The 26,288-nt window shown below is 34.6% G+C and overlaps 3 protein-coding genes across 4 annotated transcripts; all 3 read left to right on the forward strand.

Annotated features, from left to right (window-relative positions):
- The first annotated feature begins 592 nt into the window (after positions 1–592).
- Positions 593–2,101, forward strand: LOC133882429 (cyclin-dependent kinase inhibitor 7). 2 transcript variants are annotated; one of them, XM_062321606.1, is made up of 4 exons: positions 593–943; positions 1,319–1,368; positions 1,484–1,624; positions 1,754–2,101. In XM_062321606.1, the coding sequence occupies exons 1-4, from the start codon at positions 674–676 to the stop codon at positions 1,821–1,823; spliced, it is 531 nt and encodes a 176-aa protein (XP_062177590.1). In that variant the 5' UTR covers positions 593–673; the 3' UTR covers positions 1,824–2,101. The 2 variants fall into 2 exon arrangements, with proteins under 2 accessions (XP_062177590.1, XP_062177591.1); XM_062321607.1 differs by having other exon boundaries at positions 1,487–1,624.
- Positions 2,102–11,273: 9,172 nt separating this feature from the next.
- On the forward strand, positions 11,274–16,188 carry LOC133881816 (uncharacterized). The gene is made up of 7 exons (XM_062320857.1): positions 11,274–11,669; positions 11,984–12,041; positions 12,332–12,412; positions 12,555–12,590; positions 12,802–13,041; positions 13,129–13,270; positions 14,935–16,188. Exons 1-7 carry the CDS (start codon positions 11,473–11,475, stop codon positions 15,429–15,431), a joined length of 1,251 nt encoding a protein of 416 aa, XP_062176841.1. The 5' UTR covers positions 11,274–11,472; the 3' UTR covers positions 15,432–16,188.
- Positions 16,189–19,705: 3,517 nt separating this feature from the next.
- LOC133882580 (B3 domain-containing protein Os01g0234100-like) lies at positions 19,706–24,673 on the forward strand. Its single transcript, XM_062321784.1, has 6 exons — positions 19,706–19,927; positions 21,692–21,720; positions 21,806–21,974; positions 22,063–22,269; positions 23,081–23,171; positions 23,301–24,673. Exons 1-6 carry the CDS (start codon positions 19,727–19,729, stop codon positions 23,990–23,992), a joined length of 1,389 nt encoding a protein of 462 aa, XP_062177768.1. The 5' UTR covers positions 19,706–19,726; the 3' UTR covers positions 23,993–24,673.
- The last annotated feature ends 1,615 nt before the right edge of the window (positions 24,674–26,288 follow it).

Raw genomic sequence — 26,288 nt, forward strand, 5'->3', positions numbered from 1 at the left:
TGGCCCCAAAAATTTGCCGGCCCATGGGCGGTGACTGGCAGCATCCACCCATCCTAGACGGGAGGATAGTAACTCAAAATCGCCCTTTTGTTGAATGCGGTTACGGAGGCGGTTTTGAGCTAATAACTGCCCACCTAAGGGTACACCGCCCTAGTAACCGTAGTAAATAAGTACCGAGTAATGCTACACATCATTCCTTTGTCTTTCTTTTGTCCCCCTAAAATTGATGTGGCTCTTAAAATTACCATTGAATTTTTGATATATGACTATTAGATTTTGATCCAATTTTGGGAGGACAAAGAGGATAAAGGGATGATGTGTAGCATTACTCATAAGTACCTAGGATCAAATAAAAATAATAAATAAATAAGCACATGGGATCCCTCAACCGCCCAGATCTTGTGGTGGACCGCAGCACTCCACCGTTGGCGTCGTCCTGTCACCGATTGATGAGTCAGGACCACACCAATCGGCAATAACAGTAACAAAATTAACAAACACAAACCACCCTTTTTAGCATCGAATCTCAACCGTCCATCCCCACCCCTTATATACCGTCTCGGATCTCTCACTCCAGTCTCACTACCCCCAAAATAGCAAAACTAGAAGGAATAGGAAAAAGGAATACTACTTGTAAAAGTCAGAGAAAACGGTGGTAGAGAGGAGAGAGATAATGCAGGGGGATTGTGTGAGAAACTGTAAGCGGAATGCTGTGGTGGAGGGCTCAAGCACAGGCGCGGCGGTGGCGAAGAGGAGGAGAGTTGTTGGTTTTGCTTCGCCAAATGTCGAGCTAGAGAACCAGCGTTTGTGCATGGATTCCGGCGGAATGAACGCCGGTGACTTGTGCTCGAGTTTTTGTACGGACCAGTTCCCGTCGTCTTGTTGCTCCAGCAATGAGTCGAGCGAGGTCATGAGGGACAACTTGAGGCGCTTAGATCTGGAGGTGAATTTCGAGTTTGAATTTCTCAATTTACAGTATGGTTCCATTCGGTTCGAATTTGTTTCTGTTACCCCGCGCGTGGTTGATGAGAAAACGGGGGAAAGGGAAAGAGAACTAAGCTTTGAGCCTTTTTTTTTTTCGCTTTTTCTACCAAGAAAAATGACGAGCTTCACACAAGTAATTGAAATTGTTGAATTTAGGGTTAGTTGAGTAGAATTTCTTGTTTACATTCCTTTCCCTGTATTTTCTCAGCAACCAAACCAGGTTTCACCGGTATTTTTCGCAATTTTCGGTTCCACCGACTTTAATTGCTCGTAATAAATAGTAACACACTTTAAATTTCAAATTTATTCACGCTTCTTGAATGTATCATTGCAGGCCAAGAGTTCCGAAACCGTAGACTCAACGTACATCAAGAGCAAATTCAGGTATATTATAATTCCTCTCTCTCTCTCTCTCTCTCTCTCTCTCTCTCAAATTGCATGAATTCAAAACGAAACGTTTCGTGACGGTTCGTTTCTTTCATATTCCTCTTCTACGCAGCAGAGAGACGACGCCGTCGAGCGAGCTCTGCGGAGACTCAAACGAAATGGACTCGCTGGCGGCGAAGACTCCACCGAAGGCGGAGATCGAGGAGTTCTTCGCAATGGCTGAGAAGTACGAGCAAAAGCGGTTCGCCGAGAAGTGAGTATTGTTTCTGTGCGCGCGCGTGTGTATGAGTGCGCAGGATAAGCGGTTACGCTCTACATGCGCATTTTAGTGGATGGGGAATCGAACCCTAACTGACTAACAAACTTTACCCTTTTCCTTCAGGTACAACTATGACATTGCGAAGGATGTGCCCTTGGAGGGTCGGTACCAGTGGATTCGTTTGAAGCCATGAATTAGGGGAAAGAGAGAGAGATGCTAAAGTGACAGTGGGTAGCATAGAGAGTTTGCATGCGACTTTTGACTGTTCTTTTGTTTAGAAAATTTAGGAAGGTGTTTTTCTTGGTTTATTGTACAGCCTTTTCTTTCTCTACTAGTACTGCTACTATTACTATGTAAAAAGAACAAAGCTTTGTACTACTAAAAGAAGCTTCTGTCTCTGCAAACTAACCTCCCTTTTGGAATGAAACAAAATTTCATGTATAAAAGAAAATTAAAAAAAAAAAAGAAAGACATTTCCAGAATTTCACTGATACGGCAGTACAGACAGTGATTTGTATTTGTATTTTAATTCTTTTTCTTTGTGTGTTTTGAAAGGGGTGCGTGCATTGATGAATGACGTATGAAAAGTGTTTTTTGTTTGGGCTTGTTTTGGCTGTGTTAAGGTTCCTTTTCAGGCTCCCAGCTGCCTCTTTTTGCAGCTACTTTCTTATCCTTGTTTTTTCTTTTTTCACTATGATCCAAGCCTGTTTTTGGACTTTCAATAAAAGAATATGATTCTAATAATTGTTGGGACCATGCTGTAGTTCCAATATTCCCATCTAAATAAAACAACCACACAGCTCTTACAGCTATCGTTTCTTTGAGTCTGCGAATAATGCCCGACAGATTGCTCTCTATTATTGAAGTTTTTAGCATACAACAAAAAGAGGGGCTTGGCAAGTAAGCTTAGAATTCAAAACATTCGATTTAAAAATTGTGATTTGAAACGTAGTTAATCCTTTAATAAAATTGTAGTTTAACCTTTAAAATCGTACATTTTTAAAAACACACTCTTTTTGCTTAAAATTTAAAAAGACAGATTTTTTTTACTTTTTCAATTCGCAAGTTTTGAAAACGCATTTACGAACGATACATTTTTTTACGATTTGGTTTAAAATCGCACTTTTAGTTTACGAAACCGGAATGTCAAATGCACTCTTAAAGAACATTCATAGTGATCGAACTAGCTATTCTTTAGCTAAAATTTAATTAAAAAATATGCTGTTTTATTTTAATTAATCACTTTTGAAAATCATCACACATCTAATTCTCTAAATCTTTCTCTATTCTATTTAAATATTTTTTTAATTAATTATTTAATTTTTTGGTAGGTGGAAGGTTTATTCTTGTAATTAGCCCATAACAAACATGATTTCATAAATGTCACGATAGATATATTGTAGATACATCTCTGATCAATTTACCAAACAGTACCTCTTTCTCCAATTACACAAGCCATCGATCATCTAATTACGAGATCGAGATCTCTCCTTCCTCTCATAGATTATGCATATTTTTCCATAGGAGATCCGATCCGGTGACGGAGGTAGAGGGGGCTGGTGTGAGAAAAAAAAAAAAAAATTGTTAAAAATTCCTTTCTTTTAGCTTTTATTTTATTTTATTTTATTTTTATTTTTATTTTTTTGAAAAAAAAAAAAAAAAAACACATTTGAGGTCATGTATTATTACTTTTGCCCCTCAAATTTTTTTACTGGACCCTTAAAATTAACTTTCTAGTTTCGTTCCTCCATCAAAACGTATTTTTCGTAAGAACAAAGTTTAGCGGGTCACTTGTTTAACCCATTTTCTATTATTTGCAATTATTTCTGCACCGTTTTAGTTTATTTTGAATTTGTTGTTGGGAAGTTCATCTCATTTTTTTCGTTTTTAGGATCATCCATTTCCTCTTCCTTTCGAATCAAGAGTGAAAATAATCCTCTTCTGTAACTATTTTCCCAATCAATTACCCAAAAAAAAGAAGAAGAAGAAGAAGAAGAAGAAAGAAAGAAAGAAGGAAGAAGAAGAAGAAGAAGAAGACTCACTCACACCCTCGAATACTAATGAAGTTGCTATCTTTTGTGAATGCCTAGTTGTGGATTAATAATTATTTGTCAATTAACTTTGACGACAAATAATAGTTGATTAAAATCAAGTTGTGAATGTGATCCCTCCTAATAATTTGCGTTGAGATGTTGACATGCATGGTGGGCCGCCATTGTTCTCTTAGAGCACGCAGCCGCAGAGTGCAGCTCCCATTTTCACAGTTGAGAAACCCACTTTACAGAAAGGATATGAAGCTCTCTTTTACATATGAGTGGTAGCCGTTTGAGCAAGTAGACAAAGTAGCTTTCTTTCATTTCTTTTAAGAACAGGAAAAGGATTGCCAACAAAAAGGATAGGAAAAGGATTGACAACGTTAACGTAACACCTAATTGTGAAGGATGGGCCGGAACCAACAATTATTACATGTCTAAATTGCTAGCAATGTAGATTGATAATATATATGTCTGAATAAATAGTCGAACAGTTTAAAATTTATTTAAACATGTGGATCAGTCTCTCCTAAATGATTGAGCATGGGATCGATAGTAAGGGATTGTGACAAATGGTATTGAATGGGAAAAGGATTGCTAACAAAAAGAGTAGGAAAATGATTGATCATGCATGTAACACCTTGTGAGGGAAGGGTGGGCACCAAAAAAATTATTGGTCATAAGCTAGAAGCAATAATTATCTGTTCGCATTGATAGTAATTTGAACTGATAATATGCTGATATATGGTCGGATACTCTAAAAAATTTATTTGAACAGGTAAATCAAATCCCTCATGAATTATGAGTGAGCATGGGATATCAAAGGGTGTGATAGAAGATATTGAACGAGAAAATGATTGCTGATTAACAAAAAGAACAAGAAAAAGATTAATGTAACACCTTGTCAAAGAAGGGAAGACACCAAAAATTATTGGGCATAACTCATAAGTTAATTAGAAGCAATAATTACCTGTTCGAATTGCTAGCAATTTAAACTAATAATATATATGTCTGAATAAATAGTCAAACGATTTAAAATTTATTTAAAGAGGTAGATCGGGTCTCTTCGAAATGAGTGAGCATCGAGGATAGCAAATGGGTGGGAGAGGACACTAAAAATTATTGGTTGTAAGCTAAGAGCAACAATTACCCGTCCAAATTGATAGCAATTTAGGCTAATGATATATATGTTCGAAAAGATAATCGAACTGTGTAAAATTTATTGAAAGAGACCAGTAGTTTAGGTCTCTCCTGAATGAGTGAGCATGGGGATAGTGAATGGGTGGCAGAGGGTATTGTCAGAAACAAAAGCAAAAGATACATGGGTGACAAAAATGGAAGCAAAGCAGTCCTATACTAGGGTATAGCATGTGGGGGTGCCGGGATTGGAGCCTTCTAGTTCCTACCTTTTTAAAGTAAGAAAAAATAAATAAATAAATAAAGGGAAGTAAAAAAAACAAGGGAGAGGGCTGCCGGCTGGATGCACGTGCAGCGGTGGTGCGGTGGTCTGCTGGTCTCCTGTAGTTGGCTGGCTAGCTAGCTTTGGATCTGTTGCCGGTTATTATTTATTTCAGAGAGAGGTGAAAGAGAGGTGGGGATAGAATGTTTGCTTATTTCATGGAGGAGTTAATTAATTAATAATATTTAGGTTTCGGTTCTGGTGTCTCTCTTTACGAAATTGATTATATATTGTACGTATGTCAGCGAATATTTACGGTGTATATTTATTTTGTGGAGTACTGCACATGCATATTCTCGGGTGTCGACAGTCTTACCTGACAGTAAAAATTATTATAAAATAAAATGACAAATAAAAATACGATGTAGTATCTAATGATAATTTTTACTGTCACCGTATAATGGTGTAATGAATATAGTATTTTGATCAAACGGTAATTTTATTATTGAGTTTGTTATTGATCACTATTGAATTTTGATCAAACAGTAATTTTAAAAGCCACATTAATTTTAGAGGGTCATAAAAGTGACACATGAGAGACTTTTAAAATCACTCACTTCTCACACGAGTAATGATATAAGTCACTCTTTTGTCACTTGTCTTCCTATACAAATAATGTCTTTTAAAATCACCATTGAGTTTGCGATTGATCATTATTAAATTTTAATAGGATTAATTGTACCTAATTGATAGTAATCAAATTAAATTATACTTATTTTTAATCTTTTATATTTGAGTAATGATTCGACACCACCCAAACATATAACTTTTCGCCACCTTATCTATGTGGCAAGGTAGTCTCTCACCTTAATTTATTTTTAAAAAATAAAAATACTTAAAAAGTAGTAAGGGACCACTTTGCCACAAAGTGGTGAAAAGTTGTATCTTAAGGTGGTGGTGAATCAGTACTTAATTAAGTCTTACACAATTCTAATAACTTTTTTTTTTTTTAAGATCAACCATTGAATATTTAAGGCTAACATGTAGGAAAACAAATGTAATGGTTAATTATAAAAATAAAAAATAAAATAATTAAAATTGTACAAAAAAATTATATAAAAATTATGCAAAAAAAACATTACTTAACTACTACTGCAACTCTAACCCAGCTTCTATTCTCCCACACGTAACAATTTGTGAGGAGGGATTGTTTCGAAGCTTGACCCTTTGTTTAATTTGTGTCGGTTAGAAAAGAGAGGACCAGAATACTTACATCTCTTGTGGTGGCCGAAACTCTCTTTTAACTGGTTTATTTTTTTTTCTTTGCTGTAGAAATTATTAATTGATAAAAAAACAATTATTATTATTATTATTTTTTTCAGAAACAGTTGGCATTAGGAAGAATAAGCATTTTGTTTTGGGAGGAAAAACATTTAAATACCTGACAGCTGGCATGTTTCAATTTGTCATATCCAAAGTACGACCAGGGTTTAACAAATTTCAAAAAAATTTAAGGTGATCCTGATCCTATTCTATCAATAGTGTTAACAAGAAGAAGAAAAGAAATTAGTTTTATATTTTTCCAAACTATAAGATATATAGTTTTCTTTTTTTCTTCTTTTAATAATACAAAACATGTGTTAGAATTAATCAAAAAAGTTATGCTCTAATTCATAGCATGTATAAATTAATTGTGAGAGAGATAACACATAACTCCGTTCATCGATGATGAACTTTCTTTTTTGTTTCTTGCCGCTTGCTACCGTTGGTGTACACCAGTTGATGCCTTAAGTGCAAAAGCAACCTGTGTTTTTGTGTGTAGAGAAAACTAGTTCTTCAGTCATAAAATCTCATTCATTTACATAATAAAATCTGATGGGTCAACTCCACTTTTATATAGGGTGAGAGTATAAGCTTTCTCAAATAACTATTAAAATTGGCCCAATCCATTTATGGGCTCAAAATAAATAAATGACTATGTCAGTTCACACAAAAATATAGTAATAATAATTACAACAAGTACAAATGAATTGGATAGGAACCATTTCATGGTACAGATTAAATTTCACAATATTTAAGAGTATATACATTACTTATGTTGTCACGTTATTTAAAAGTTTTAAATGACATACGTAGTACTATATATACTGTCAGATGCTGTAAAATTTAATCTGAACCATAAAATGATTTCTCTCTCTTTCACTTAAAATGAATTTGGAGATAATTTAATCAATTTCAACGATTGATCAAAGAGGTTCAAAATCATTCAAAGCCAAGAGGGACAATATCCTTTCAATATAAGGAAAAAAAAAAAAGAAAAAAAGAAAAAAAAGGGGTATGGGAAGAAAATCAGCAGCCGCTTAGAGGCAAGGGCATCCTTCTGAATAGGGCCGAAGACAGAGCACCTAAGCTCATATTGCTAAATATTTGTCCGTTTGGATCAGAGCCCTGATATGGGCCTGAAGACTGAATTCTTTCGTGGGCCCAAACAAGGACGGGTTGGGACGGAAGGATAGAAACTATCAAGAGCCCAATTAAAAAAAAAAGGAATCAGTCAATGTTGGGAGAAAAAATAAAATAAAAATAAAGATAGCGTGGTCTTTCCAAATTATAGATATATATCTTATTTTAGAGAAATGATCCATACATTCATTTCTCACAACAGCCCCATAACAAGTTGACGTGGCTAGTAATATTTTATTATTTTTTTACAAAAAGAAATGAAAACAAAACAAAATAATAATAAAATATTACCAGCCACCTCAGCTTGTTGTGGGGCTGTTGTAAGAAATGAGTGTAGGGATCATTTCTCCATATTTTATTTCATAATGCTGGCGTGTCAGTCCCAATCAATTTCAATTAAAAGATTGATTGGATAAACATATTTTAAAAAATATGGTTTCTAGTCGTAATGTTATTCCTTACATTAGATTTTTACTAATGTGACGGGTTTTAAGTGATTGACATTTTTTACTAATGTGACGGGTTTTAAGTGATTGACATGAGAAACCACTTAAACCCGCTATGTCAACTAGTATGAAACTGGTTTAAAATTTTGGTGTGAAGAGTAATATTACTCTCATAGTGCGTTTGGTATTACGATTTCGTAGACAGAAAATGCGATTTTAAAACAAATTGTAAAAAAATTATCGATTAGGATTACGTTTTTAAAAAATTGCGATTTGAAAACGTAAAAAATATGCGTTTTCAAAAAAACATTTCAATCAGCAGAATCGCAGGTAATGTGGTGCTTTTTCTGAAATCGCACAATTTTAAATGCTAAACTGTAATTTTATAGGTCAAATTATAATTTTAGCAAACGCTTAACTATATTTTTAAAAATCATATTTTTTCTTTAAAAAAAAATAATGCCTTTTAAACTCACAAATCCAACCAACCCTCCTCTATAAATATACGTTTAAGCAATAACTATGCATTGCTTCAATAATTACCAGCGTAACAACAAATCTGAGGTTAGATTTGCTTAAACTTGGTCCGTGAGTATCCTACTCAGCTAACTTGGCTTTTGACTAATAGGAACTCATACCAACCATTCCAACTCATTACGGCGTCAAATAGCTTTATTTATCGCTTAATTTGACTAATTAATCTAATCAACCATCATATCATTTTATTTTATTTTTTCAAATCATCAATGTAATTAATTATACGAGGTACACGTGATCCCATATATTCGCTCATCCACATTTTTATTGGATAAGTGTAGTTAAGGATATTAGAGTTTTTACTATAAATACTTTATAAATTAATTCGACAATTCATAATTAGTGAAATGATTAAAAAAAAAATTTGACTTGTCAATTTAATTATTTAGTATTTGACTTATCAACCACACACTTTAGGGTCTGTTTGAATTTGCGATTTTAAAAAGTGCGATTTAAAATAACGATTTTAAAATATGCTATTTGAAACCTATTTTAAAATCATTATTTTTAAAAACGCAGTTAAGCGTTTAACAAAATCATATTTTAGCCTTTAAAATCACAAATTAGCATTTAAAATTATGTGTTTTTAGAAAAACACCATCTTACCTGGGATTTGAAAAAGCAGATTTTCTGCGTTTTCAAATCGCAATTTTTAAAAATGCAATTCCCAAACGATTTATGTTCTACGATTTGGTTTAAAATTGTACTTATTATCTACGAAATCACAATCTCAAACACACCCTTAATCATTTTATCAATTATAGATTGTTACATCAATTTATAAAAAGATTGTAGTAAAAGTTGTATTACCATAAGTATTTGAGAATGTTATTCCTCAATCTCTTGGCATTCTCTCATCCATCTCCATTCATATTTTTTTTTAAATCCATCATTGAATTTGTAAGACGTATATTCAGGAATAGCAGTTCTCCACTTCTCCAGGCGTTTTCCTTCTTCAATTACACCTTTTGATGGTTTCAAATTACTTGTGGAAAATGCCTGCAATATTACATCTTACTATAACCTTTTACAAACAAACATGTCAGACCATATGGCACTATCACATTGCCACAATCAATTTTTATTATTTAGCAGCTGACATGATAAGTATTACGTGGACTAACAAAATAATGTGTATAGTGGCAACCAAAATCAAATCTAAATGTTTAATTGGTGAAGTGGCAAGTTGTATAGGACTTATAATAAAAATTGTAATACTCTTACAAACACGTTATTTTTATGTGATTAATTTTATTAATAATTTTTTGGGTTAAATACCCAAGAGGTACTTGAGTTTTACGTGTTTTTAAATTTAGTACCTCAGTTTCATTTCGTATCACAGGTAGTACCTGAATTTGGAAGAAAAAAACCCTAGGTAGTACCTGTCAGATTTCTTGTCCAAATTTCAACTTCTCGCCACGTGTCAACCGTTGAGGTTGACACGTGGCACCACATAAAAAAAAATTAAAAATTAAAAATTACAAAATAAAAAAAATGATTAAAATTAAAAAAAAAAGAAAAAAAAAAAAGAAGAGGGGTGGCTGAGCCACCCCCTTGGCCGGTCTGGCCGGTCTGGGGTGGCCGAACCACCCCCTAGGGCGAACCACCCCCAGACCGGCCGGACTGGGGGTGGCCGAACCACCCCCGTGGGCCTAGGGGGTGGTTCGGCCACCCCCTAGGGCCAAAACCCTTCAAATTTTTTTTTTTTTTTTTTTTTCAACTGTGGGGTGGCCGAACGACCCCAGACCGGCCAAGGGGGTGGCTGGGCCACCTCCTTGGCCAAAATGGGGGTGGCCAAGGGGGGTGGCTCAGCCACCCCTCTTTTTTTTTTTTTTTTTTTTTTTTAATTTTAATCATTTTTTTAATTTTGTAATTTTTAATTTTTAATTTTTTTTTTATGTGGTGCCACGTGTCAACCTCAGCAGTTGACACGTGGCGAGAAGTTGAAATTTAGACGAGAAATCTGACAGGTACTACCTAGAGTTTTTTTCTTCCAAATTCAGGTACTACCTGTGATACGAAATGAAACTGAGGTACTAAATTTAAAAACATTTAAAACTCAGGTACCTCTGAGGTATTTAACCCTAATTTTTTATAATAATAAATAGATACAAATAATTTATTTAAACAATTAAATATCCAAAAAAAAAAATTATATGTATAGAATTAAAAACCTAAATATAGCAATCAAATTACGTCAAATCCTTTTTCTTTTTTGTTTTTGATTGTACCTTTGTATTTTTATCCTTTTGCGGATTGAGAAATAGGATTCGACTACCACCGTACCACGTGATATTGCTATTGATTATTTTTGTTTTTTTTTTATTATTTATTATTTATATATTTACTTTTTTTGTAAAAAAAATACAAAATGGGAACCCACCTATTTACATGATTTTATATTTTTTTAACAAAATAAAATGGTCAATAATTATATCATGGCGGTCAAATATAATTTCTTTTTCGTTTCTTGACATATAAAAAATATATGTTATTTTAATAGCGTGTATTTCTTATATGTTTTTTTAATAATATTAATAAAAAATATATATAAATTTTTTATGTTTAAAAAATACATGTCAATTTTATATTATTTGTGACGTTTATCTTTTTGTCCGTTTCTAAAGGAGGGGCGAGATAATCCGAACAAGGGGTCGATTTCCTGGCAGAGAACGTCTTCTAATCCGACAAGCTGAAAGTGGCCCCCACCGGGTGAAGAATACGGGCTTATCCTTCCTAAAATGCGCGAGGTCCGTAGGATCTGACGTGGAGCCCTCACCCCTTTTGCTACCACCACGACCATCGAGGCAGCCATTAGGATCCCAGATTTTGCAGTACTCACCCACACGACACGAGTGGCTCAAACTAACCCACAACAAATCCCCAAAACCCTAATTCCCCAAAGTTTTGAATTTTGCAGGAAAGACCTACTCGATTTCTGTGCTCGTTACTGAAGAAGAAGCTATGTGGGGTGGTGGTAGAGGTGGAGGTGGAGGTGGAGGTGATATATATTGGGGAAGAAAGGAGGGAGCTGAGTCAAAAGGAATCGCGGTGATCTTCGCTTGGGCTTCGATTCAGGAGCGGCACTTGAAGAGCTACGTGGACTTGTACGCGTCCCTCGGATGGAATTGCCTCGTGTCTCATGCCGATTTTCTCAGCGCGTAAGTTCTTCATTTCGTTCGCTCCGTTTGGTTGCTGGGAAAATGAGAGAAAAATTATGATTTAGGCTCACGAACTTAAGGCCACTTCCATGGCTGCGACTAGTAGCACTAATTACCTCACTGCAGTTCTTATTAGGTCCAATTTGGACATACTTTGGGGGGGGGGGGAGGGGGGGGGGGGGGGGGGGGTTATGATATTACAGTCTCGAGTTCTAGTGGATTGGTATTCTTGCTTGTTTTTTGCTTTGGGTGGTGTGATCGCTGCATTTTGAACGAGAATGTCTTTTCTTTTCCAAATGATAATGTTTGTGCAGATTTTATCCTCAGAGGGCCTTCTCATTAGCATATGTTGTTCTCGATGAGCTTGTTCAGGTCAGTTTAATATTTAGTTTGCAGATTTCAGATGTATTTTGAAATATTTCGGTTGAAATTTTTGTCAATAGTGTAGAGCTTTAATCTGATGCAGAATTCATGATTGGGGTTGATTGCCATATTGGTAAAAAAAATTGAGTTGAATCAAAACCCACATCAACTTCAAATATCATGTGGATCCAAGACCAGACAACTTCTGTAAATTATTTGAGATGATTCGGAAACTTTATAGCTTTAAATTTGGTTTACATTTGACACTTGCAAAATCCTTGTCGCTTTTGGGTGTGCAGGAGCTAAGGATTAAGCCATGTCCTGTAGTCTTTGTAGCTTTTTCTGGTGGTCCAAAGGCTTGCATGTACAAGCTTTTTCAGGTAAATTTTGTGAAATAATAGACATCCAATTTTCTATTTGGTGCAGAGAAGTGTAAGTCAATATAAGCTCTGCTGGGCTTTAAATTGTTGATTACTTTTATTCAATAAGGCCATGGCAATAAATCCACCATTCATTGTGCAGATTATTGACGGAACACGTGGTGGTGAGCTGTATGGGGTATGTTTGTTTCTTTGGTTGTAGTTTAAACTTTCAGAGTTGGATAACTTTCAAATGACCCAAAGGAAAACATTTAGACATTTTGTTTATTGAGCGGCCTCTAACCATGCTAGCTATAAGTTGTGTTTTTCATTTACAATGTCTACTTAAATAACTTCATTCATTAATCTCTCTCTCTCTCTCACTTGTTTTCTATTTTGGGTTGTTGAAGGGTGAATATCAGTTGGTCAGAAATTGTGTTTCTGGACACATCTATGATTCTAGTCCAGTAGATTTTACAAGTGATTTGGGTACTCGATTCGCACTACACCCCTCCATTCTTAAAATGCCCGGTTCATCGAAACTTGTTTCTTGGGTGGCAAAAGGTGTTGCTTCTGGTCTGGATGCATTATATCTTACTAGGTTTGAATCCCAACGTGTTGAGTATTGGCAGGCTTTGTACTCCTCTGTTGTAAGTTATTATCTTGCCTTTAGCCATTGAAGTTGTATTTAATTCATTTTCATCTGTTAATCAAACATTTCTTTCCCTGTTTGGTAGAACTTGGGTGCTCCTTTTCTCATTATATGCTCAGAAAATGATGACCTTGCACCGTACGATATTATCTGCAACTTCGCGCAACGTTTACAAGATCTTGGGGGGGATGTTAAGCTTGTGAAATTGAATGGCACCCCTCACATAGGTTTGTCTCTAACCCATTTGTTGTTTGTTGTTATCTCCAATACTCTAGTTTTGAATATTGTCATCGATAAGCTACCTCACAACTCATACAAATATTTTGGCTCTCAAAAACCAGACCCAACCCAGTTTTCAAGCATCTTTTTTTTTTAGTAAGGCTGGACACTGACCTCCTTGGGTTGGTTTCCGGCTATTTCAACAGCCAAACTGAGAAGTGTTGGTTGTTGCAACTCACCCCCCAAATTGATCGGTTGGTGCACAACTGTTAAACCACACCAACACTGACAGGTGTTAGTCGATCTTTGGTTGGCTGGTCAGTTTTAGCCAGATGTTGCATTTCTAAGTAGAGAAGAGGTAGGCAATAAAACCCTAAAATTAAGAATGTATATATATATGGGACACTGTCGGTTGGGTCTGGTTTCCGACATCCACCATCAACACCTGCCCTGATGGTTTCTTTTTTTTCTTTTTCTTTTTCTTCTTCATACCCCGCTAACCTGCTGATTGTCGGAAACTGACAGTTTTTTCTGTCAGTTTTTGCCCTGCCCTATTTAGTGCTTTGGGTGCATTTTGTTGCTAAATAGTACGAATGTCCTTGATCTATGTTGTGTTATACATTGTTTTCTATGTTATGTCAGCACGCAACCGTTTTGATTGTTTAAGTTTTACACACACACACACACACACACACATGCATGCATAGATGCACACACATTTATATATGCAAGGTCAATCCCAAATCCCTTCCACCGCTCTGGTTGTTTTCACTGCCTCCTGCTCATCAAAGGGGATTAGGTACCACTTGGCCTTAGGGCTTGTGAATCTTTGTGTTATAAGATTTTGAATTCAAATACTGTGACTTTACAAGCACCCTTCTTTCCCCCTTTCACCATGTGGTTGGCATAGAATGGATCTTTGAAAAAAAAAAAGAAGTTGGGTGCAACGTGCAAAAGCTAGGATGAATTTGATCTAGACCTTTTGGACAACAGAGTATTTTTAGTGGTCCAAAAGCTTTTGAAGCTCATCTAATCAACTAACTGCTACTCCCTCTGTCCAATAATAAAGGTTGTGTTCCCCTAGATACATGAAAAGTTTTGAAAGTGAAAGCATTGAATATTTATTTTTCAATAAATATTATTATTATTCATCAAAAAAGAAAAAGCATTGAATCATTTAACTTTCCATATGATTTGAACTGACCCACCCCTTTTCACTTTGCACATTTCCTGCGAATGTAAGGACATTTCAGGAAGCATATTTGTTTCATTAAAATGTGTGCCATCAGTAAAGTTGTATCTATTGTGTGATTGAGGGAATAGCATTTACAATCTTTTATGTGGAGTCCTTGGTGCTTGAGAAACTGCCCCTTAGCATGTAGTACAGGATGGCCTAAAGTCCCTAGTTATTTCATTAAAGTTGCTTACAAATCCCCTCTCCCGTCCTCTCCCTTTTTGTCTTCCCAACCTGAAAAAAAAAAAAAAAAAAAACAAATACAAATACTATTAAGCCTGCCGGTTATTTCTGTGTTTGTCTACATGATTGAAAATCGGGATTTCCTATTGTGGATTTGTGAACAAAGACTTGCATTTTCCGCATTCAGATTTTCTGTTAGTTACATATTTGTGGCTCATTAGAACTGAACTCACATGATTTTTAATGTTGTGTCAGGTCATTACAAGCATTATCCAATCCAATATAGGGCTGCTGTGACCAATTTGCTTCACAAGGCAGCTTCAGTTTTTTCTCAAAAAATTCGACTACTTGGAGAAAGAAGTAGCATGGAGGGCATGCATGATGAGATATCTGAGCTAATCTGTGACCTCCAGGAAGTAGCAGTTAACTCAAACCAGAGCCTACGAAGAGTCGCACAGGGGCCAAGCGACCACTTCTTCTTGCCAAGCTCAGCAGAGTATCACAGTAGTAGAGATTCTGCGAATCTACAAGATGAACAGAAAGAAAGATCAATTTATTTGCCTGACTCCCTAAGCACAAGCATCAATGCAAATAGCGTACTCGGCCAAATCCTCTTTGATGTTTGTGTTCCCAAGAATGTTGAAGGTTGGGATATTAAATTTGGTGGCTCTCTCAATGGGCAGCCGTTTGCTTCTGCTCGAAGGAATTCACCTTTTCATAGTATTAAATGTATTCGTCGGTCAAAACTATAACATCTCCTAGTGGTTAAGACTTTTAGGAAACTCTGCTATACGTTTGCATGAATTATCCAGCAGCCAGCTTCTAAGATGTTACAAACAAATCAAACTCCTGCAAGATGCTTAAATTAGTAGTGGACTTGAGTTCTCTTGGACATCCTGTGGAACAGCTGAAACAGTTTCCATGACTTAAAGCTAACTTTAATCCTCTGGCATGAAGTTCATACATCAATAGGGAGGTGTATGTTTGTTACGATCTCCTATCCGCCCATTCAATACGCTATGTATGTGTGCAGATAAATGAGCATAAGATCATATATGTATCCAATGAGGTGTATGTTGTTTCCTATCTGGCAGTGCAATAAGCTATATAAATGTGCGAGTGATCAGCTGATGCTGGGAGATGGCTGCTATCAACCAGAAGTGGGGCTTCTGAAAACTAAATCTCAGTACTGCAGTTGTTGATGGGGTAAGGAGTTGGTTGACTAAGATGCTGTATAGTATTTTTTTTTTCCTTTTTTCTTTCTTCTTCTTTTGTATAGTAATCTCTACAAAGGTCGGTTTTGACGGTGGCTGTAGTTCAAGTATCAACAACAACAGATGTGCGAGCTCCTAATGATCAAGCATGAGGCTGGAGAAATGTACCTTGTAAATAAGAGGAAGAGTTGATAGTAATATTGTTTTATCTTCTGTTTGCTCCCTTTTTTAATTATTCAAGGATTAGGACGATCCTGTAAATTGGATATTTAATATCTCATGTATTTTTGATGAATATGGATGAACTGTGATGCCCACACTTTTTTTTTTTTTTTTTTTTTTTTTTTTTTAAACTTTTTTTTTTTTGAACTAAAGCTAGAGATTTGCGCATTAATCAGGAAGATAAGTTAAGAAAGATAAATAAATCCTAGTGATAATTGATGTAGACAAATATGAAAAATATCTTCCAGATTTTTACACTTTTTTTATGAGCCAAAAACTTGCCGTACAATGGCTTAAGCCCCAACTTTTTCGTTCTTCGGGTACCCTTCCAAATCACCAACCTACATTGGAGAAGGGTTATTTTCTTCTCTTGGGTGTCCCTAAAAGAGCGTGATTGGTTAAAAAGAATAGGGCAAGCCATGAATTACATAATAAATTTTAAATTCGTCGTCAATTGTTATAAAATATATAACTGATTCTTAGTTTCTTGAATTTGTAATCGAATTCGTGCGTGCTTTTGTAAATTAATAAAAAAAAATATATATAGTCCGATTTTAAACTAAAGGAAAAAAAATTCTGTAAAGGTCTTTAAGGGTTTAACATTTTATCAAATCACTTTTTAGAGTTTAAAATTTATCAAATCAATTAGATATGCTCTGTTATTAAATCGCTTCTTTTGTACACTTGTTGGTTAGGATTTTTAACAGAAATTATGACACGTAGGTGCAAGACCATGCCAACTCAATAAAATAGCTCCACGTATACACAAAATACAACCTCAACTTCACACACACATATATATAGCCATTGAGGTGGTTTGGCCAAAAGGAATGGTTGAACCATCCTTTGACCATTTGATAGTAGTAGAAAGATTGAGCATATTGAGTTTTGTAAGTTTCTTTAGTACAAGGCAAATTTTCCAAGCTAGAGCACCTCCTTAGGATGAGCGAATAGAGTTCATTCACGTTGAAGATATATATAATTAAGAAGGTACCGACTTGATCTGGCCTGGAGAGCTTGAGGCTTCAAAGTTGACGCAATTTGTTAAAAACGCATGTCAGAATATAATTGGTGTTGATGTGATACATTGACGAATTCTGTCAACTTTTCTAACTGCATAGATCTATTTGTTTTTTGAAGTTACCCTAGGAAGTATTTAGTCACTTTTTAAACCTCAATAAACTATTTGTCAAAGGGAAATGATACTTGGGGGACGTTTTACTGTCCCCCAGCAGAATGATTTAAAAATTAAAAAAAAATATAATAATCAAAAACAGCTTCTGATGTCACATCAGAAACTGTTTTTGATTAAAAAAAAATCTATTTAAATGAAAAGTGTCGGGCAGGGGCTGGTTGGTTTGCCCCTGCCTATCACTGCTCTTTGTCAAAACCTCAAATCACACAGACTAATTTAGCATTTTCCCCTAATTTTAATATGGTTTCCCATGCATTATTATCTCAAGCAACTGTGCTAATTTAAATATGTTGTCTCTATATTATATTGATTGGTATTTTCCATAATTGAGTCATTTACCGTTTATGTATTATTGTAATTTACCATATTTACATTCATTCCACCTACCACATTTTTCTTATAAATATGGACATTTTGTTTTATGTAATATGTACTTCAATACAAGACGTAGGCCTACCAGTCTTTTTCTCTGCTTCCGCAGTCTCTTTCTCTTTCATATTATTTTCCAATTATATATTTCTACATATGTATATAGCTGTGCTAATATAATTATAAAAAAGAAAATGTTAAGAGCATTGCTAGCTTGAAATCTATGATGAAAAGAAAGATCTCCATAAGTTAAAATGATTTAAAAATCATACTTTCACTTTAAGCAAGATTTATGAAAATGCTACATCATTTTTGAAAACCTGCTAAAACAGGGAGAAGTTTTAAATAAGGGGTTGATGTCACAAACACAATTTTGTTCGAATTGTGTTTACTTTTTGAGCCGTGAACTCTCTATTTTTAGCAATAAATTTGTTAAATTTTATAAATATAGCCGCAGCGGCCAAAGAAGACATCTACCAACATTTAGATTATTACCTCTAATTAGGTTAGTTGGATGTGGCTGAGTTTTGTGGAACTCATTAGCTATGATTGCCTGGGGTGGCACTTTTGAAAACCTTATAAATTAATATTGTTTGTTTGGGAATATGTAATGACAGATAATTATATAATGTTTATTTCAGACTAGTGCTATGATGTCAATTTAATTTACACTTATAAAGACGAGTTTGTGATTCAAAAAAGAAAAAAATAAAATAAAAATAAGGCAATTTTCACTGCAGTACTATTAAGTAAAAGTAGTAATGCCACGTGGAATATGCGAGTATTCAATCGACCAAACATTAATATGGGCATATGGCTTTACAATTTGACTTTATTACACTTTATAAAATTTAAAACAATTCACTCTAAAATCATATATATTTACTAAATGGAATATGGTTGTATTAGTTAATTATATTAGTGTGGCGTTTGATTCGAAAAATGTTCATCGGATAAATTATTTTGGAGGGTGCTTTTTATTTTTTGGTTATGATATGATATAAAAATGAAAGTAATTTTAAATATATTGTGAGTATTTTGCATGTTGAATTATCTGTTAATGAGTAGTGCCATTATTCATGTCCTCAAAACCTATGTGGTGTGATCTTCTATAGCATTTGGTGTATAGAAATTAATTTTTTAATTGAAAAATTCAATCTTTGAAAGATGAGAGTGATAGAGGTGAAGAATAAAATTATTCTTTATTACACATATCCCCTCAAACTATTACTCATTTGTTAATGATGTTTTCAAACTACAAATTGTGTCAATGTTACCCCTCAAACTATCAAAACATGTTAATGTTCGCCTTAAGACCAACAAAAAGATAAAAATGACCATAATTTTTTTTAATAAGACAAAAATGTCCTTTTAAATTCTAAAAAAATAAAAACTAAAAACTAAAAAATAAAAAAAAAACTTTTTAAAAAAGAAATTAAAAAATTAAGGGAAAAACAAAAATAATAATAATAATAATAAAAAAGCGAAAAAGAACGATTTTGTTTTTCAAAAAAAAAAACAATCGAAAAAATAACTGAAAATTAAAAAAAATAGAAAAAAGGAAAAAAAGCTTTTTTTTTTTTTTTTGTATAGCTTTTTTGCCGTTTTACATTTTTTTTAATAATTTTATGAATGATATTTTTGTCATTAGAGAGGACATTGATATTTTTTAGTACTTTAGGAAGGATATTGACACAATTAATAGTTTAAGCGGTTATTTGTACTTAAAAAAAAAAAAATTACTCTTTGTTAATATTTTTATTTTATTATTTTTGCTAAAAAAAGTAAAAAGCTTTCCAAAATAAACTTGATGCTTTGTGGATGCTTCGGACCCTGAATTTCCGGCCCGTGAGCAGGTCGGGTACGGTAAAGGGTTGCACAGATCTGCGTGCAATTTTTGAAATTTTTGGCTCCATTTTGGTAAATAGTAAAGAGTACTGTTGAAGGGCCTCACAATTTAAAATTACAAAAAGTCCTTTCTCATCTTCCACTTTCTTTGTTGCTCATTCTTGAGAAAAAACAAAAAGAAAGTGAGACAGAGAGTGCAATGGCTGTAGCTCAAAAGCAGAGAGATGACCCTCCTATTTCTTCTCTCATGGTCCCCGACCTTGAATATGAGCTTCGCTTCTTCTCTGATATTGTCCGTCCGTCTCGGATGAAAAAGCGGGCGACGCCACCGAAGACCAAGGAAAAGCTGTTCCAGAGAGGAACCTCGGGTTCGGGGTTCAACACGACGACTGCTAAGCAAGTGAGAATCATTTATCGTAGTTTTTTTTTTTTTTTCCTGTTTTAGATGGTTATTTTTTTTGTTGGGTACTTTTGATCTTTTGTTCCGAGATAAGCACTGCAACTAAATCTCCGAGTGTCAACATTGTAATGTCGTTCTGTCTGATAGAATGTTCAGTGATTAAACTCAACTTCTCATTAGCTTTGGTCGATGTTTTATGATGGTACCAGGTAGCCGAGTTCAAACTCTTTTTATCACTGTTTAACTTAATATTTCATGTTTTATCACTGTTACAATGGCGTTAGTAAATGAATTTGGAAGGAGCTTTTACAATGGTGTGCAGACGCAGTTGATGTTGTTTTGACCGTTTGTGATGATGTTCTTCAATGGGGTTTTAAGCAGCTGACAAACAACTCAATGAAAGCTACTCTCTGAGTTTATCATTTGTGGAAGCAAAGAAATGATATTATCAGGCATGGTAGCTCTATCATAATAGAAGAACTGGTTCTTCGGTGGATTAAGTAGGAAATAAGATCAAGGGTCATTGCTAAGGGGAGATTTCGCAGAACAAGTGAGAATGTTGTGCTGTGCAACAATTGGGATGTTGCTGATCGTATACTTGTAGAGATTGGTTGTTCTGAATTTTGATGTGTAGTCCAGTTGATTAAAGCTCGAAAGGTCATTTGTTCGTATAGGTGCAGGTTTCTTGTACTCTGCAGTTCATTCATCTAAAAAAAAAAAAATTTATCACTGTTAACTCATTTCTGTTTTTAATGTTAAATGACAGTTTTTTGAGAGCTGTTTAGAATACATTTGAGAGGTTACAAAAGTTTGGAAGTCTTTTTGATGATTCTTAATATATATATTGTCCCTTTACTAAAGGAAACCTTTTGAAAAATGAATGGCTCTGTTTTGTTAACGTGTTTTGGAGGGTATTTTTTGTGTTTGGTTGGAAAAAGTGTTCATTAAGGTAAAAATAGTTTGTGTTTTTTTATGAGTTTTTTTTAGGTTGTTCGTTAATATTTTTGTTTTGAAAAAGGAAAACAACATACATAAAAGAAGAATTTTAACAAATGTAGCCACCAATGCTATAGTATTTTCATTGTCTTCAATTTTAAATTCAATTAGAGAAGCCCTAACTGGAGCTGGCGTTTGGCAACAATCTTTAGAAACTAATGGATTATTTTCTTACGCTTTCTTCACGTATGTGTCCACACTGCCCTCAGTTTTTTTTACCTTTAAATGGGAGGTATATATAGTGGAGACAGGGTACCTAAGTTGGCTTTCTTGAAAACAGGAAACAGTGGTTGAACGCCCTAGCTCTTTGAAAAGCAGTTTTTAGAAGTCATCAAATAAATACATTTTCTGTGTCATTCTATCTTGTTTTGTTTTTGATTTTGAATACAAAAATAGTTCAAACTATCTCTGTACTGCATGCTCTAGGGCACAGTTGGGACTTCTGAAAATTGTGCCAATGAAGAAAAAAGCTGACTTGCTATTCTCATAGTCACTAATCTCCAACCCTTATTTCCAAATATGTTACTAAACCAATTTCAGGTTCCATTGTACTTGTGCTGGCCAGCTCTATACACATACCACATCGGCCAGTCTCTCCCATTACTCAATTAGGTTACTGTTTATTGTCTCTGCATTATACAGAACTCTGTTCTGTTGGATTGTTCAAATATCTCATTCTTTTGAATTTTGTGGGTGGTGTATATATTTTTTTTATTTAATTAATTATAATAGTGAATTAATGGAAGTTATTGATGGATTCCTGAACAGGCAGTCAATAATGCAGAGAAGTTAAAAAGGTCAGTAAGTATTGTTGGTTGCTACTTAATCTGTTATCATTTTGGAGAATTAATAACCTTTTAACAGTGCTGCCTCCACTTTCAGCCTTAGTATTAAAAGAAAGAGAACAACAGTCAACAGCTCATATGATACATCCAAAGCTCAGTCTTCTGTTTTACAACAAGCAAAAGAGGTTCAAGCAAATCTAGATCCCAAATTCCCTAGCCTTGTTAAGAGTATGCTTCCATCTCATGTTACTTTTGGATTTTGGCTGGTAAGTCTTACTTTGTCCATGCTTTTGTAAATTGAATAAAGTATGGGTCACTAAACTTATTTTATGTGCTTAATCATTTGGATAACAGGGTCTCCCCAAGCACTTTTGTGATGCACATTTGCCTAAGCATGATACCAAAATTGTTTTGGAAGATGAAAGTGGGGAAGAATTTGAAACAAAATATCTTTGGTTAAAGGTGGGACTAAGTGCTGGATGGAGAGGGTTTTCTATCGCTCACAAGTTACTGGTGGGAGATATCGTGATTTTCCATTTAGTCAAGCCTTCCAAGTTTAAGGTAGTCAGTTGAACCTTCTTGTTGTTGCTTATAGCTTACCTTGCGCCCAAAATCCTTGAGTGCTTAATTTCCATTGCTAATATTCAATGCATGCACTGTAATTTGGTGCAATCAAGATGATAATACTTTTGGTGTAATTTAGGGCTTGTTTGGGTGTGTGATTTTTTTGTATTATATTCTAGTATTTTTTACTATATTTAAAATTGTAAATACTGAGAACATTTGTTTTTTGATATTATGTTTAGATGGTTTAGAGAACCTGAGACAAAATTGAAAAAAGTTGTATGAAACTTTTGTATAATTTAAATTCAGAAAAACAACCCAAACATGTTTATGAAAAATAATAAAATATAATAATAAAAAAAAGTGTTCCCCAGACATGCCCTTAAGTACTCCATTAGAATCAATCAAATATATTGACTGGATAGAAGTCTAAAAAGGGCAAGTCAAAAACCAGTTCAAATTACAGTAAATACTGTTTACATTGCTTGGTGTTGATTATTTCATCAAAGTGCCTAATTTATTTTTAAGTGAAGGACAAACCATTCTGCAGAAACTGAAAAGGACCAAAGAGTTGGCTTAATCAATTATTTTGAAATTTTTGCCTTAACAAATAACTCTCCTAAAGGCCTTATCCACTTCTTTCCTCTTTCAATTTACTTAGCAAAAAAAAAATCCTAAAGGGCTTTTGTCTAATGGAGGTTTTCTCTTTCCAATGCTTGTTGATTAAAAGGATATAATTTATTATGCTGCTTGCAGCTGGTACTTGTCATTGCTATTATATGTGTAATTTTTACCTGATCCATTTTAGGTATACATTGTGAGATCTAATAGTTCAGATGAAGTGGATGGTGCTCTTGCCCTCTTAAAATTGGATACTTGCATGAAACAAATGAATTGCAGTAAGTTGTTTTGCAGTTCACAATGCATTTTTTTTTTTTGGTTTTTCTCTCTCCTTGATCATCTTTAAATGGCTACCAAATGCTACTTTCTTCAATTCCCTTGCTATTTGTTTCAATTGTGTGAATCAGATACGAAAACCAATGCTTGTGAAGAGACAGTAAATGAGGGTTTGGAGCCTCTTTCTCAAGAAAATACTATGGATCTTGGGCCGATATCAGATCCTTTAGAAGATCACAGTGATTTTGGCTCAGAAATTTTGGATGGAATCAAATTATCAGAATCTGTGGTTGATTTTAAACATGTTAGAAGTATTGAGGGTTTCATCATTCTCGTTAATGGTTTGGTTATAAACTCTGAGCTTCCCAAATTCCTACTGACCAAGTACTATGAGCTCTGTTGCAGTCAGAAATCATTTCTTCATGAGTGTCTCCTCGAGGGTCTTAACTGTAAATTAGCTGCTGGAATAATTTCTGAGACTATTAACATTGCTGACGCCATTAGATCCTGCAAGATTTGCACGTCACTAGATCATTTTTCCACTTGGGAAAAGACTTTGAAAGCTTTTGAGGTGTTGGGGATGAATGTGGGATTCCTGCATGCTCGGCTAGAGCAGCTTGTGAATATTTCACTGAAATCAAAGAGGTATGAAGAAGCTAGACTTGAACGAGATCATGCAGAAGAGGAGAAGCAAACTCTGGAGGCAAAGCTTTTGGAAATAAAAGAGAGAATGAATTGCCTTGATGCCGAGATTGAGAATCTGGATCCTACTACTGAGAGGCTTGAGCTTATGTTTGAAGAACTGGCTAATGCCCCTTGGTAATGAGGAACTATTGTCATTGGTTCACAGCTTTTGTGTAAAGTATAGGAACTATTCCAGGACCAGGAATATGTCGATGCTTGATGGCGAAGAGCGGTTTTGTTTTACTGGTATATTGATTTTTTGGTGAAGTTTCTCTCACATAAATTGATAGTTTCACAAAGGAACACTTTTTATCAGCACACCAGTCATCAGGTCGGAGACGGAGCTTAGTCACTCGCGGTAGAACCACTTTTTGGATAAGCTTTCAGTGCTATCACACCCGCCTTCAGCTTGAGGGGGGCTGCCATTAGAAAGCACACGACTGGTAAGCCTTCGTATGGGCCTTTGGCACTCTGACAGGTGATTAAGGAGACTATTTATGTAATGTAAATGAATCGCTAATTCCAGATTGAGCTTGATACCAGCATCAGATCAGAATCCATTGAAGTTGACCCATTGGCATAAGGAGAGGTTGAGGTATCAGATGCCTTAGATTGAAATTCATCCTTATGGGCCAACTATCTTTTTGTAAGATAAGGTGATTAATGATAGGGATGGATGACTGGAGAAACTAATACAACTGTTAGCAATAGCCAGAGGAGATATTATTTTATCTATTTGCTCTCTCTTTTGTAAGCCTTTCGATGATTACCTATTATAAAAGCTGTAGTTATTAGACAATTTCATGAGCCATTGCTCTCTCTCTCTCTCTCTCTCTCTCTCTCTCTCATACAAGTTTGTCTTTGCTCAAATCCAAAGGTTCTAAAAGACAGAATATGATCATCTCAATTTCAAATAAAATGGATAGAATTCATTTCATGTTGAGAATTTAAAGTTGAGACAGAGTTGCTTTCCTATTCAAACTTAGCTCCCAACATGTTCATACAAATTACCATAAAGGTTAATACAACCTAAAATTTAAGAGAAAAAAATGAGCTAAATGGGTCTCTAAACTATACCAATGTAGAGAGGCCATGTAGTTTCTATGAAACATATATCTACAAAATATTTATTAAATTTCAAGATCTTAACTATTATGATTTTTACAAATTTTTTTTTAATACTTTGCAAACAAAAGAACATATTGAAACCCATAATAGCAAAACCTTCTTTGCAAACCTCTTATCTGAAGAGGCCGCAAAACAATTTTTCTCACTTGACCCAATTACTCTGCACAAAACAGATGAAAGTTGTGTAAATTTACAAGGTAGAAAAAGGATCGGTTTCTTTCTTCAATTAGAAGTCCATGTCCCGTCAAAGTACGAGTATAATTTAAAACAACTTCTCTTATTTGATCAATAAAATAGTTTTAAAAATATTAGGATTAAATAACTTTATCATTTAAGAGCATCCCATCAAACTCTTTATTTTGAAAGTTTCATTAAATTTTAGAGAAAAATCAAAATTTGCCCCCTACAGCAAGCTCTTTACTCTTTCGTCAACCCTCTCTAAATTTGGCTCACAAATCCTATAGGCTATTCAATTATTTATTTATTTATTTTTATCATTTTTTAGAATTCTTCTCTTATTTCACGTTCCTTTTTTTTTTTTTTTTTTTTCTCTCTCTCTCTCTCTCTTTATTTGTTAGGAGTGGTTGCTTAAAACTAATAAAAAAATTAATATTAAGTTAAAATATAGAAATATTTGAAGAGTTTAATGTATGAAGTTTGTTAAAAGTAGTAGTTAAAATAATAAAAATAAATTTTTTTAGCTAAAATTTAGAGAGCACGTTAAGATTGCTATTTTTTAAGTCAAATAATAGGGATAATTGCACCGTTGGTCCCTGTGGTATGCCATAATTATTTTTCATTCCCTTTGGTTTAAAAAGTTCATGGGAGGTCCTCGTGGTATGCAATAATTACAAATCGATCCCTTGCGACAAATTCTGTTAAAATTTTTAACGAATTCCGTCAAATGCCACGTTAGCGACACGTGTCTCCAATAAGATGGCGACACGTGTCTATCTTATTAAAAAAAAAAAAATTATTAAAAAATAAATAAAAATACATATTTTTTTTTAAAAAAATAAAAATAAAATTTAAAAAACAAAAAAGCTGAAGGCTGGGCCACCCCTTTGGGGGTGGCCGCGCGCAGGGGCGGAGCCACACTATGGCTTGGGCCCCCCCAAGCCAAAGGGCTCCCCCCAAAAAAAAAAAAAAATCTAAAAAAAAAAAGAAAAAATATAATTTTTACCCTTATTCTTTAAAAAATTTGTAGTTTTGGCCCCCCAAATTATTTTTTTTCAATTTGGCCCCCCCAAAGCCTAAAAGCTGGCTCCGCCCCTGGCCGCGCGCCACCCCCAGTGGCCGGGGGTGGC

This window comes from Alnus glutinosa, chromosome 11, assembly GCF_958979055.1.
Source record: "Alnus glutinosa chromosome 11, dhAlnGlut1.1, whole genome shotgun sequence".
Lineage (NCBI taxonomy): Eukaryota > Viridiplantae > Streptophyta > Magnoliopsida > Fagales > Betulaceae > Alnus > Alnus glutinosa.

Coding starts and splice junctions, on each gene's coding strand:
- LOC133882429 (XM_062321606.1), top strand. CDS start 674: ATGCAGGGGGATTGTGTGAGAAACTGTAAGCGGAATGCTGTGGTGGAG. Junction 944..1,318: donor TGAGGCGCTTAGATCTGGAG/GTGAATTTCGAG, acceptor GTATCATTGCAG/GCCAAGAGTTCCGAAACCGT. Junction 1,369..1,483: donor TACATCAAGAGCAAATTCAG/GTATATTATAAT, acceptor TCTTCTACGCAG/CAGAGAGACGACGCCGTCGA.
- LOC133881816 (XM_062320857.1), top strand. CDS start 11,473: ATGTGGGGTGGTGGTAGAGGTGGAGGTGGAGGTGGAGGTGATATATAT. Junction 12,413..12,554: donor GCATGTACAAGCTTTTTCAG/GTAAATTTTGTG, acceptor TTCATTGTGCAG/ATTATTGACGGAACACGTGG. Junction 13,042..13,128: donor AGGCTTTGTACTCCTCTGTT/GTAAGTTATTAT, acceptor CCTGTTTGGTAG/AACTTGGGTGCTCCTTTTCT.
- LOC133882580 (XM_062321784.1), top strand. CDS start 19,727: ATGGCTGTAGCTCAAAAGCAGAGAGATGACCCTCCTATTTCTTCTCTC. Junction 19,928..21,691: donor ACACGACGACTGCTAAGCAA/GTGAGAATCATT, acceptor ATTCCTGAACAG/GCAGTCAATAATGCAGAGAA. Junction 21,721..21,805: donor AATGCAGAGAAGTTAAAAAG/GTCAGTAAGTAT, acceptor CTCCACTTTCAG/CCTTAGTATTAAAAGAAAGA.